Consider the following 12907-nt stretch of genomic DNA (forward strand, 5'->3'; position numbering starts at 1 on the left):
AGGGGGGTGAAAGAGTTTTGATAGAAGAGACGATGATGAAGTTGTTTTAAGAGAAGGGAAGATTCCACGATAGTAAAAGGGAATAAGACAAAAAAGAGGGAATGGGAAGGGGAAAAAGGCGAGCGGATCGGAGGTGTGGGTATAGTGAATAATAAATTTTAGCGTGATAATGTAGTAGTGTGGTAGTGTGGTAGTGTGGTTATGTGGTAGTGTGGTTATGTGGTAGCGTGGTGTATTAAAAGTCATTTGGTCAACCGTCACCCACTGGGCAAATTTATTCAATTATTACTGGCTCGACTTGAGTCTGACCAGTCAAAATACACTAAAATAGAGCTAATCCTTGAAACCATCCATCCACCAATCCACAAACCCATAAGTGAGCTTTTGAAGCAAGCCGAAGTCCATAACTTACAAGCAGGCTCGCAAGCAAGCAGGCAAGCAGGCAAGCAAGCAAGAAGTTGAGAACTTATAAGCATCTAGACAGAACAAGACAAAGATAAGCACCAGCAGCACGTATAGTAATCGTAAACAAGAAAGACTCTAACCGACAATTGGTGGTTTGTAGATAGACAACTATCTCCTTCGGATAATCTAGGTATTCTATTCACTCGCACTCTAGAAATTCTAGTAACCTAGGCACAATACTGACAATGTTGTACGTACAGGATGAGAGAAAGCGACAGAGGGGGGGTGAGTGAGGAATTGGAGAGAGTGAATGATTGGAAAAGAGCATAATCACGCGCTCCTGTTTACTCTCCATATCGTCATTCTCTTCTATTCTAGACCTCTCCATCCAACTAAGACTAGGTGCCCGAGTATTCCTCCCTGAAAAGCACATCGGCTCAACAACGCATACCATTGATTGCATTTGCCAGTTCATACATCCAACGCATGTAGGTACCTTCATGTAGTCCATTGGCACAGTGGGTGAGTGGGGATGAGGGGGGTGGTTCTCTCCAAAATAGTAATGCAGTAGTCTCAATTGATTAGGGTTAGGTACCTACTTTCTCCTTCTGCTATCCAATACCATCTTTCCACCTACCCAATTACTTTCTCGCGATCCATATACATACATGAACTGATGAATTAGTATAATCTATCTGACAAACTGTTGGACTATTGTTTACTATATCGAGTAATGGAATACCGACGCCCATTACGAATGGCAGTTTGACATTTTTGTGCACGATCTCAAGCATCAGACGGGCACCAAAACAGGACGGTGTACCGGGACTAAACGAGGCGAATCTTTCTCTTTCCCTCCATCCAGGATTTGATAAACTCGATCCCTTGATTCTTGTATTCCTTTAGAAAATCACACATCCCCCAAGATGCCTGTGCGTGGCCCAGCGGTTTAGTCACCTACACCAAAACCTACACCCATGCGAGCACGACCTGGATTGGAAAAAGATCCAAAAAGGGGGTAAAGAAGATCCATGTAAATTGATTAGCGTCATATGTACTTTTATGTAGAAGTACGCACGTATGCAACATTTTATGTCCTATGTAAGTTATTCTTGCATTTTGTATGGCAAGAATAATAATTCAAAGCTCCGCTGCTGCCATTGATGCACTACCTAAGTCCTCCGTAGAGTGGTGCACTACTACCAATCCATACACCAATCGTCGTGTAGTGGCTCTCGTCATCCTGGTCTTGTTCCGCTTCCTCCTCAAACATGGGTATACCATACCCCTGAATTGCGTTGTTGCAGATTCCGGACTTTTCAGGGCCAGTATCAATCCTCGTTGGTGGCTGGCAGCGAATCCAACCGCTGCATGTTCTTGTCTGGAATCATCTTTCCTCGGCCTTTGTACATACTTACGGTATGATTGTCGTTGGATAGACGGTGAATGCCCTGGAAAAAGACACCGGATGTGGGCGAATTGATATATCATTGCCAGTGGAGTGCCAACTTGGGGGTCGAGTCGCACAATGCTCTTACCTTTTATTTATCGAAGAGGATCCATCTTCTGACTTTCTGGTACCGACCCTCTTCATCCGAGTCCATATGCATCTTTTCCGTACCAATCACCATGCACATCTTTTGCTGCACGTTACTCGATCACTTGTAACTATAACAACACATGCAATCAACCGACCGAGTCATGCAAAGTGTACAGTATAACGCAGTACTTTGTATTTGTACATGATGTGATGTGACAATGTTGCGAGTGCATACACAAAAGTTACCAAGTTACATGCTTTTCTACACACTGTATCGACTGACTATGACGATGAAGTTAGGAAGAAGAGAATTATTTGTATTCGAAATCCAAGACTTTGCTTCTTTCCCCCCCTCGCAAACAATTGAAACCATTCAGAGTTCCATCCATCGTCAAAATAAATATCACCCCTGATTCCCTGAAAAACCTTACCTACCCATTCAGCCACGATTTACCGCTCGATGAGACCAATAACAAGCGCGAATGCCGAAATGTATAAAAAAAGATGGGACGGAGGGAAAAAAACATGATGGCATTGGCAATTTGGCATCAACATAAATATTAAAACCTTGATCTAAACACCATTAGCTCGAATGATTCGTTTGACTGGTGACATATCTAAGCCAGAGGGAGAATAGTTTGTTGTTTTAGTTGCGAGCCGTACCTAGATGGAAGTAGCGTATGCTTCGTACCGCATTACCGGCAAACAAAAAGGGTGAACTTCGAAGCATGCAACAACTTTTGTACCTGCATCGACTGGCTCGGCGATTGTGCGGGACTAACGTGTGGTTCATCTTTTGTATGATTATGCACGATACTCAATAGAGGTTAGTTGATAGTCATTGTGGAAGTTCTAGTCAGGAACGCTGCCAGCTTTAAGGGGGTGGCAATAGTGATTGTATAAACCGACGAATCAATCCATAAAAATTCAAACCCCCAAAGCAATAAATTGGGGTAGCCTTGTCTTGTCTTGTCTACAATCTGCGAAGCTACTCGATCGCTCTCTCGTATCTTTGCATTTTGGTACATATCGATCAAAAAAATGGTTTTTTGTAAGTAAGATCGATACGACATTATCAATCGCTGCCCTTGACGATGAGATAATATATAGCTACTGTATAAATCGGCAACCCCGTCTAATCGTAGGAGAAAAAACAGACCAGAATTGACCACTGGCGAAACCCTTCAACAATTCAATTGCTACACTTCCGTTCAGAGAATTAAAAGTTTAAATACTATGATGACTGAACAATATCTAAATCATTGTTCAATACTTACAATTCTTGTAAATCCATTTGTGATCAATTTTGGCCTCTTTCTTCGCCTGCGCATAGCTCGTTCAGTAAAACCTAGAATCAATTAGAATATCATCAGCAACAAAAATCACTCTTCTCTTCCACGCACTGAAACAAAAGGATTGAAGCCAGTCAGGTAAAGGAAGCCCGTTTTACGATCGTAAGAATCCGTATTGCTCCATCCGAAAGTTTCTGAAGACAGAACCTGTGCGACGCTAACCAGAGATGGATAAAGATGCTATCTTCCCCCCACCAAAAGGATGCATAAAGGGGTAGGAGGGCATTAGCCTATTTTTCGTGCGGAAAATTGGCCTAAAACGTCAAACCGCAGAGCATAAGCATAAGCATAATGCAGAAGCATGGGATGAGCGGCTCACGTGTTCCGCTCTATTAAGAAGTTTCTCCGATTTTCTCTCGAGAGCAGATGTTGATCTTTTGTCAGTGTTGCGCGTAAGCACAACTCAATCGTGATACTTTTGAGTTTTGACAGGAGATGGGGACAAGACATTGTTGCGAGTTGAACGGAGAAGAACCGAAGAAGTCGAGTAAACCGACCCCATAATATTTCACGAGACCCTTACAATTATGAGGCCATCGCGGCCATTTATCTCGCCGTGAACATCCCTGGTGCGCACGGCTATATCCTATGCAAGACATGGTGGTGGCTTTTTCTACCTACGCCACTCTCACCGGGATTTTTACAGTCAAAAAATGATTTGGAAAGAGGCACCGCTGTGCCGGCCCTGAATTCCTCAATTGTCCCTTCGTTTTCAAGCATTTTCAGCCCGAAAAATCGCGAGATCTACCTGGGTATTCTTTGTGGTAGGTAGTATCTGTAGATCCACAACACTATCTGCTAATCAGCTTACTACTGCGCCAAAAATAACCACACAACTACTCAAATATATTATGTCATATTCTTTTGTTCCTCTTTGATGCATAACACCACTAGCAGAACATAAGCTGGGATTCCCTATTCTATCTGCCAAGTTCAGACGACAATCATTGCATGGCCCTCCCGGTTCCATGCTTGGCCTTCCCAATGGAGATTATGAGATTGTTCCCTCCCCACAAGATCTACTGCCTCCACCCGACTGTCAAATCGGTGTCGCATAAACTTCGAGAAGGACTTGTTGAGGCTCGACCGTTATCACAATAATGTTTTCAATGCGGCCTGTCTCGCTTTCGATTAGTCGAATATAGGGAACAAAGCGAGACGAACTTGTTGTTTTGAGTTAACTCCAAGTCGAAACGAGAAAGATAAGGTTTCTCAGATCTTCTGGCCAAGAAGAGACTGTGGGCCTATTTCTCTAGCCAAGCGGTGACTATGGAACATCCATTACATGTACAACGAGGCTCAGTGTGTTCCATCTGTTTGGGAACATAGTGACTCGGTAGAATTGCCACGTAAGTACCGCACAAAGTCTTAAACAGAAACATCGTCTACCTTTGTATTCTGTTCAGACGTCATTGTCGGACAACTGTTCTTCTTTCAAGGTCTCGCACACGAGTGTAGCCATTTATGACAAACAATAGTGTTGGAAGAACAGCAGCTAGCCAGTATTCTAATAGACGTATCTTTATGCCAGTTGCGGTAATGTGACATGATCTGGGCTTTGCAACCATACAATTGTATGCCAAACTGCATGGCTCTCAGCGTTTAGAAACTATAGATTTCTAATTTAGCTTGATTTTCGGGAGAAAAAAAGACGAAGAGAAAAGACTTAACCTCTCAAACGAATGCAATGTCCCAGATAGGCTAAGAATATCAAGAAAGATTAGTATACGAGAAAGATCTAACAAAGTACATACTTGAAATCTTATCTGATATCTAACAACGGCGTCAATATTGGCTTGCAGTATGCAGAATTACAAACTTCGTCACAAGTTTTTAGAAAGTAATGTAGTCATATGACGGGAGATCGCAGATTCCCAGTTCTCCAGTAATAATGGGGATGTAAAAGCTAAACTTTAATTGATGCATGTGGGTTCTCAAGCAACCGCAACCAATCTTCTATAGGTTGTTCAGTAAACATATCGCTTCATGTTTTGTAAAGCTGTTTTAACTTCGGACATATTGTAAAAAAGCCGATGTAGTGACAATCGCGCGGAAAATACCAAGAGGCGTATGATATGAGGGGTGGAGCACAAAAAATGATGTGAAAGAAGAGAAATATGTTGGGTTCGTATTGTACTTGGTGGTTAAAGTTGATTTAGTGAAATTTGTATCATTCTCTTAGATATACCATAATCAAGCTGCCTACGTTTCACAGTTGCTGGTGTGTTTGTCCCGTCTGTTGAGACGATGGCAAATGACTTCCCCACCATTTCATACCAATCGGGCTCCTTTTTCTTCACATCACCAGAATGAAAATTATTTGGGCAACCTTGACAAGCCTCTGTATGCTTAGGCTGAATTTATGATTCATGTCTGATATAGTCTTGGCCAAATTGATTCAATGTGTCCAAGAAATCAAGCCTTTCGAAGCTGTGGAGGTATCCGGTTACCACTAGCAGTTCTAGTCAAAGGAGCATCACTACTCCTTTTCTCACTTCTGCTTGATGAACTTGAACCACCAGCTGCTCCCTTGACTGTTTCTCATGATCCCCCATGTGTGAGTGCCATCAACACAACTAGTGTACTATAATGGTAGCTTCTGCACATTTACTTGCGAGAAGGGGGAGGTCAAGGCAGAGTAAGGTAAAGATTCCTTTTGATTAGAAAGCAATGCATCGTTGCAGATGAGTAATGAATGATGCAGGTCTACTTCTCGAATGGACTTGCTGGTTCTGGCGCCTCGTAACCGCGTCGGATCAAAAATCCAGCGAACTTCTGCTCTAACCTTGCAAACTAGGATACCTATTAGATCAAATTCGTAATGATACCTATGATACTTACCACACTTGTTTCCTCCACTGGTACAACTCCATCTTTGATCCATACGGAATAACTTCCCATGAGGTTTGCCATCATAACATCAGTGGTGAGTCTATCCCCGACAACTGCTATCTGATCTGGTCTGGTGACTCCGGTCTCGGGATACTTCGAAAAGTATTCCATAATATCAGGACCACATCCGGGCTTCTTAGAAGCGTGAGATAAGACTGTAACGCCTGTAGACTTCTCAACCTCGACAGCAAGCTTGCCAGAACGATCTAAAGATTCAGCACCTGCTGTATTAGAAACAATCAGAAGTCGCCTGCCTGGGTAAGCTTCCCGAAGTTTTTTGAAAGTTTCCTAGAACCAATTAACATTGAAAGATGATGTCATGATCCAAGTTCATTTGGGAAAGAAAGGAATGCAGAAGTGATAGGATAATATTAGAAAGGCAGATGCAGGTAGACCAAACACCCCACCCAGCGTGCTCAGTGTAGATCGACGAGTTTGAGAAACCATAAAATATACCCTTCAACGTACATTGTAAGGCTCGTATATGTCATTGGATTTAGGATATGCGAAGCAATTATCCTTGTCCAACACTACGGCTCTAATATCAGCATTCTTGTGTTTATCAAAAGCCGAATTGAGAGGTATCGGCAGGTGGTTGAATGTGGAAACGGTTGCTTGAGGTAAAATCAATTTCGGTCTTACGAGAAGACGAAATATATTCACCGTTGCTGATATGTTAAGAGTATTCATATCCATTGATGTAATTTCATATGAAATGGTTGCAATGTTCGGATCGGATCAATAATTCTGAGGCGGATTGCTTGAAGATGGTGAGCGGAAGTTACCGAAAGCTTCAAGATCACTAGCGTCAAATTATTCTGAGATATCCAAAGCTTCACTCGGATATTGTCATTCACGCGCGCCGACTTTCAACGACTTTATCCCAGACCCTCATCTCTATCTACTGAATTCCTTGCGATATAATCGATCTCTAGCAATCATGACGAGCACAATCGGAATACCAATCAAGCTCTTGAACGAGGCTCAAGTTAGTCCATTCCATTCCTTACAGGCTCCAAGGTCCAGTGTACCAAGGCCCGGCGGACTTCTCTTCTCATTTGACATCTGCCATATTCTCTGCTGACAGTTATCGTTTATTAGGGTCATGTCGTAACTCTCGAGATCACGACCGGTCAGGTCTACCGTGGAAAGCTTTTGGAAGGTACGATTACCTATTACGTTTTTCAAGCTCGCAAATCGCAAGAGGAGAAAGGGACATGCTAATTTGAGATTGTCGTAGCGGAAGACAACATGAACGTTCAACTTAAGGATATTACTGTCACAGCGCGCGATGGTCGTGTCAGTCATTTGGACCAGGTATACATTAGAGGCTCCCACGTGAGATTCTTTATTGTTCCAGATATGTTAAGGTCAGTGAAGCCAAGATGAAGCTCCGGAGCGAGTATACACATGTCCGAAGCGGTATTTATCATTGTGGACAAGGCTAATGTAAGTTGTTGTAGGAACGCGCCTATGTTCAGGAGCAGAAATACTAGGGGTAGAGGTGTCGGATTGGCAAGAGGAAGGGCTACAGTTAGCAGGGCGAGAGCAAGTGGACGAGGAGCACCAAGAGGTTGAGAGACTCATATTATATGTGGTTGAAAGGATAATTTTTTCAAATGTCGGCGTTTGAGGAAAACTTATGATAAATTGCAAAGCTAGTCTGGGCAGAGGAGAGCTACGAAGGCTCGAATATTGAGGATGGCCCAGCGCACAAGCATACATGGGGAGGGCTTTTCCTTACTGGCATTTGAGTTAGAGCAGAGCAATTAGGAGCTTGTATCCAATATCCTAAAGATAATTGCTATATCTCTCCCTATTTAGGTATATTCCAATGAACTTGTTCAGGTGTCAAAGAAAATAAGCCAATGATATAATGCTACTTTAAATTTCGGATCGGGCAAAGAAACTTCCGACATGATATCAAACATACTGTTTTCGCTGGTGTTCCCGACCTAGACTGATCAATACATACAATCAATCATGGCTATGGAAATTTCACATCCACGGCGTATTCTAGCTGTTAGTAGACCAGATTCTGGTCTTGTAGACTTATTGAAAGGTTTGAACACCACTTATACTTATAAACACGATTTAGACATTGACTTACCTTTCCAGGTCTCACGGGTTCTGCGCCTGCTCTCACAGGGGACTCCATCGCAGGTGTAACCCATGACTGGTCTATCAAAACTAATTACTATACCGCAAGTGTTCCAATATGGCTTGATGAGATACATGAGCCAGAAATATGGTGTAAGGAATTTTTGGCACCAGAAGCTCGAGAAGTTCTGACGGTTCTTGGTGCCTTTATTGTGTGTTTCCGAAAGCCTGTCGATGAAGCTGAGTTACAAGCTTTTAAGGTTCTTTTGGAGAGTGTGGCCGAGGTTGTCAAGGAGGGTTGTGGGTATACTTGGGATGGCGTTTGTTTGGCCGTGGCTATGCCACAGTCTACGACTCCATACCTGGAGAAAAGCTTCGACGAGTGGGAAGAATTGTGCCAAGAGCATGGCTTTGAATTTATTGATTTTGAAAGCAAAGGTCGAAATGAATACTCAGGTAAAGTAACAATTCCAATGAAGTTTAGTGTTTTATTATTGACACCTGTAGAACCTATGGGTCTCGAAAGGTTGAAGGAAGCTTTAGAAGCCAATGAATGGGAAGGCGGCGATGATGATGGGGAAGGTATTGACCTCGGAGACTTCGAGGATGATGGCGATGATAATAAAAGCATCGGATTCGGAATCGAAGCCGCTGAGTTGGAAATGGAAATGTTCGGTATGAAGCAAGCAATCTATGGCAAGTCTTCCGAAAAGACGAACCCTGAAGAAGAAGTCGAGAATGAGGATGGAGTAGAGCAGCTCGAAGCTTTAATGTTGAGAATGCAAGCAGTCAAAGGTAAGAGAGGTCTACTTACTGGGAGATTTACATACTGACGTAAACAGATATGGGTGCGGATTTGCCAGAAGCTGAGAGGAAGAGGTTTGCTGCGAAAGCCGTTAATGATTTGATGAAAACTTTATAATATGCCCCATGATCATCATGATCTAGGAAGCAACAATATTTAAATAAGGATATTAAGTCCCATGCGAGACTGCCTTCGAGCAACGCATCGAAATCCCTAAATCTCACTGCATACAATTCTCGACATGGGGTTTCTATTCTCCGCGGTATGGCAAGAGATGAAGTGATAAAGTAGCGTCGATTGCACTTAACAAATCGCTAGACCAGGTAGAAATGCCCTATATTGGCTGTGGCTATGTGGCCTAGAGTCTAGTGTGCCTTTTTGGTTCCAGGTACAATGTCGCCAATGTTGTAGTTCCAGCTCTCCATTATGAACCCAAGCTAAGTGGCTTACTTTCTGACTTTCTACCGATCTAGAAATCTGCTTAGGTCCCGAGCGGTGTGTTGCACATCTACAATCCTAATCATATTCTGCAACATTGAAGTTATCGCCTTGTTCTTGAATGCCTATCCACGGAGTTGCAGCCTCACCGTCTCATCCTTTCTACTTGTACGGGGAGGCGTGTCGATGAGCTTCTGCTTTTCATTTTGCTTGCTGTGCATTACCAGCAGCGAGAAAGCTTCATCTGCTCTCATGCTGCGATAAACTTTCAGTCAGTACTCTTCCATTTGGTAAAATTCATTCTTGCTTCGGGCTTCAAGTAGTCAAGTGACAACTCTAATTGACCTTCGAGCTGCCGGCAATACATCTTCAAAGTGTGATGCTATTAAAATTTTGAATTGAATTATCTGTGATTTCCCCTCGAAACTGTCATTCTTGCGCCGCGATTCGATAGAAACCTCCCAAGGCTACACTTCTGTTTTCTCGCTTGTGAATACTAAGTAACATAATTTATATCTCAAAACCCAAAAAGAATATGAAAAATCATCCAATATGTTATGACTGATGAAGAGTCTAATTCACTTTCAACATAACATACCACTTCATGACTGGCCCCTAACTCCCTTTAAGTATCGCACCTTGCCTTCTCTCCCACACTTTAATCCATCATCCTTTTGACTCTCTCATTACAACCTACTTTCAACGTTCTTAACAATTACTCCACGCCTTTTGATTGTGTATTAGCATCGGAAAGCTTCCTGGGATCTATTGACTTCATCTTTCAATACTAAGTCACCCAATATAATTCATTTTGTCGTCTCCAACGTGCCATTTCGTCGAAGAATCGAACTACTGTGGTTGAATTCGATCCAAGAATCGTGTATGGTTGATTTTCTGCCAGTATACATTGTTTTACACCAGAATTATCTTTGGAACTGCCTAAACTCGAACTTTATGGTATAAAATGTATGGAATTTCATCCACCTACTCACTCACCCCCTTCATTTCTTTTTATGATGATTCATCCTTGGAATAGCGATGATATCTTGCTAACATGGCTTCATATGATTTTTAGACCTATTTCGTCTCCGATCTACGACAATATTTCACTCCAAGCTAGGAGATAGTGCTGTCTTTCGATCATCCGCTCGTCAATCTCAACGAAACTTCCCAGATCTTTTCCTTTTCGGACTTGAAAGGCCAAGTTTCTTCTATTGACCTCTCAAAAACACGCTGCTATCTCTATCAAAGCCCTCTTTATCTCCTCAAGGTCGAAAAGTTAAGATAGCCTCTGAAGTAAAAAATTACTCAATACTGTGATCACGCCCCCACGCTTGCTCCTAGGTAAACAACTAAAACGACGCTGGAACTACCTCTGATTCATAATTCAACCTTTTATTACCTTGAATAGGATGTTTTGACATAAGTCGAGCTTCTTTGAACCTTCCCGCTACTCTCACTCCTCTTAACATTCTATCAACACGACACAACTCCACAATAAACCTCGGCTATCATCCTCACATTCCACAGCATCTACCCCTATCCAGCTCAGCATTACTCCAAGATGGGCGGTAAATTTTGGAGTCCACAGGAACAGGAATATTTCGTCCACGAAGTCATGACCAAGTCCCGCTTCAACGGTAAAGATGGCGCTTACAACCCCAACAAAGGTATGTCATGGGTAGAACTCGCAGACATGATGCAGCATGATATGGATGAAAGAAAATTAGCTCGTAGACAATATACTGGAAATATGTTGTATGAGCACTGGTACCAGACTGTCAAGAAAGATTGGGGCGAGGATCGCGCTAGGATACTTGCGGCAAGTGCGAAAGCTGCTCGGCATGGTGCTGGTCGACAACCGAGAGCATCTCGAGTCAAGAAAACTAAGCAGAGGGTTGGTGCAACTTCACCTCTACTAGTAGTTGCAGAACAGTCCAGTCAACGCACAATAGGCCCTACAGAGCAGCAAAAAGAAGTTGTTTCCCGCCGAAATAGCTCAGAATCGTCATGTTACACTTCGAACCATTCTTTTATGAAGGGCTACCCCGCTCCTACAAGTCGCTCAGCACGATTTGAAGGTCCAAGCATGGGTCAGAGACGACTTCCTGACCCTCCAATAAACTCCGGCTCATCAGCAAATCACCATTTTCACCCATACAGAGCTCCTGATACATACCGTCAAGCCCACACTGAACGTCCGGCAGCACATCACCCCCAACGCCATTCCAGACGTCCCGAAGCTCAAACTCCCCTTCAGACCCGTGACCCAGAGACTCTCATGAGACCCACTTCTACAACCCCATCAAAAGCTCTCCAACGACGCCAACCCATCATGATCCGCGATCCCACTCCCGAAGACGACGAAAATAGTCTTTTCGTCGAACAAGATTATTCCGGATATAACCGTAGGACCTCTGTTCCGCGCCCGAATACGGAGTTGGATGCCGCGGTGACCATGACCATGTTTCATCGTCAAGAGATGCATACTTTACATGGAACTCCTACCAGGAGATTTGGACATCCGGATAGTCGTCGTAGTTTTCAGCACGTTGGTTCTGATGCTCATAGTTATCAACGGTATACTGGGGATAATGCTCCAGGATTCCGTCTTGCAGCTTCAGTTCCTCGTGCTGATACGGTTCGCCGGAGCCAGAAGCAGGGTCGATTGGGGCAATTGGAGAAAAGTGACGAGCATGATACAAACGATAAGGAATAAGTAGATCTCGGAGGTATCAAAGGCTAGCTTGAGAGTACTTGCGCAATGATTGCGTTGGATTTTAGTCATTGGGAATGTTCTCTAGGGTTTCAGAGGTTAAACAAAGGATTTTCATTATTGCTTCAAGGCATTTCCAATACACGGAGGGAGCTTTGCGAGTTTTATTAGATACGTAGATATCCATGACTGCACAATTAAATTTGTTTTATTTACCTTGCCCTGCACACATGTGTTCCATTGATTACATAGCGATTTCAATAAAAAGGGAATTTATAATGTGAATTCCCCGATCTTTGGAGGACATACGGTTGAGATGTTCATCTTGATAGCTTGATTTTGAGATATAGAATGCCCCTGTGAGAAAAAGCTTAGTAATTCAATGAGTTTATTTGCTCCATTTTGCAGGAAGATAGCCTTGATCTCGATATGAAGGATGGAGAGCCATTTCTTTATCGAATGATACCAGCACAAATATGAGACGGGATAACAAGCAATGTTTTACACACAACTCGAGACGAGAACGAGATTATTCAAATGGATGAGGTTTAAGAATGGTCATATAATATTACCAAGCATTTGCATTCTTCCCCTGTCGTATCTATTCTCAGCATTTGGAAAATCGATGGGAAATCGACAAGTCCATCCTCATTTCTACC

At 42.9% G+C, this 12907-nt stretch overlaps 4 protein-coding genes across 4 annotated transcripts; 3 read left to right on the forward strand and 1 right to left on the reverse strand.

Annotated features, from left to right (window-relative positions):
* Positions 1-6003: 6003 nt before the first annotated feature.
* Bfra_001508 (putative had superfamily phosphatase protein) lies at positions 6004-6885 on the reverse strand (the record flags this gene model as incomplete). The annotated part of the gene is made up of 3 exons (XM_037331937.1): positions 6004-6090; positions 6139-6477; positions 6658-6885. 3 exons carry the CDS (start codon positions 6883-6885, stop codon positions 6004-6006), a joined length of 654 nt encoding a protein of 217 aa, XP_037196091.1.
* Positions 6886-7129: 244 nt separating this feature from the next.
* Bfra_001509 (putative small nuclear ribonucleoprotein sm d3 protein) lies at positions 7130-7767 on the forward strand (the record flags this gene model as incomplete). Its single annotated transcript, XM_037331938.1, has 4 exons — positions 7130-7177; positions 7291-7351; positions 7430-7559; positions 7653-7767. The coding sequence occupies 4 exons, from the start codon at positions 7130-7132 to the stop codon at positions 7765-7767; spliced, it is 354 nt and encodes a 117-aa protein (XP_037196092.1).
* A 405-nt stretch (positions 7768-8172) lies between these two features.
* On the forward strand, positions 8173-9211 carry Bfra_001510 (putative alpha and gamma adaptin binding protein p34 protein; the record flags this gene model as incomplete). Its single annotated transcript, XM_037331939.1, has 3 exons — positions 8173-8251; positions 8308-9084; positions 9132-9211. The coding sequence occupies 3 exons, from the start codon at positions 8173-8175 to the stop codon at positions 9209-9211; spliced, it is 936 nt and encodes a 311-aa protein (XP_037196093.1).
* A 1885-nt stretch (positions 9212-11096) lies between these two features.
* Positions 11097-12251, forward strand: Bfra_001511 (uncharacterized protein; the record flags this gene model as incomplete). The annotated part of the gene is made up of 1 exon (XM_037331940.1): positions 11097-12251. One exon carries the CDS (start codon positions 11097-11099, stop codon positions 12249-12251), a length of 1155 nt encoding a protein of 384 aa, XP_037196094.1.
* Between the last annotated feature and the right edge of the window lie 656 nt (positions 12252-12907).

The sequence above is a fragment of the Botrytis fragariae genome (genome assembly GCF_013461495.1).
Source record: "Botrytis fragariae strain BVB16 chromosome Unknown tig00000006, whole genome shotgun sequence".
NCBI classification, from domain to species: Eukaryota; Fungi; Ascomycota; class Leotiomycetes; order Helotiales; family Sclerotiniaceae; genus Botrytis; species Botrytis fragariae.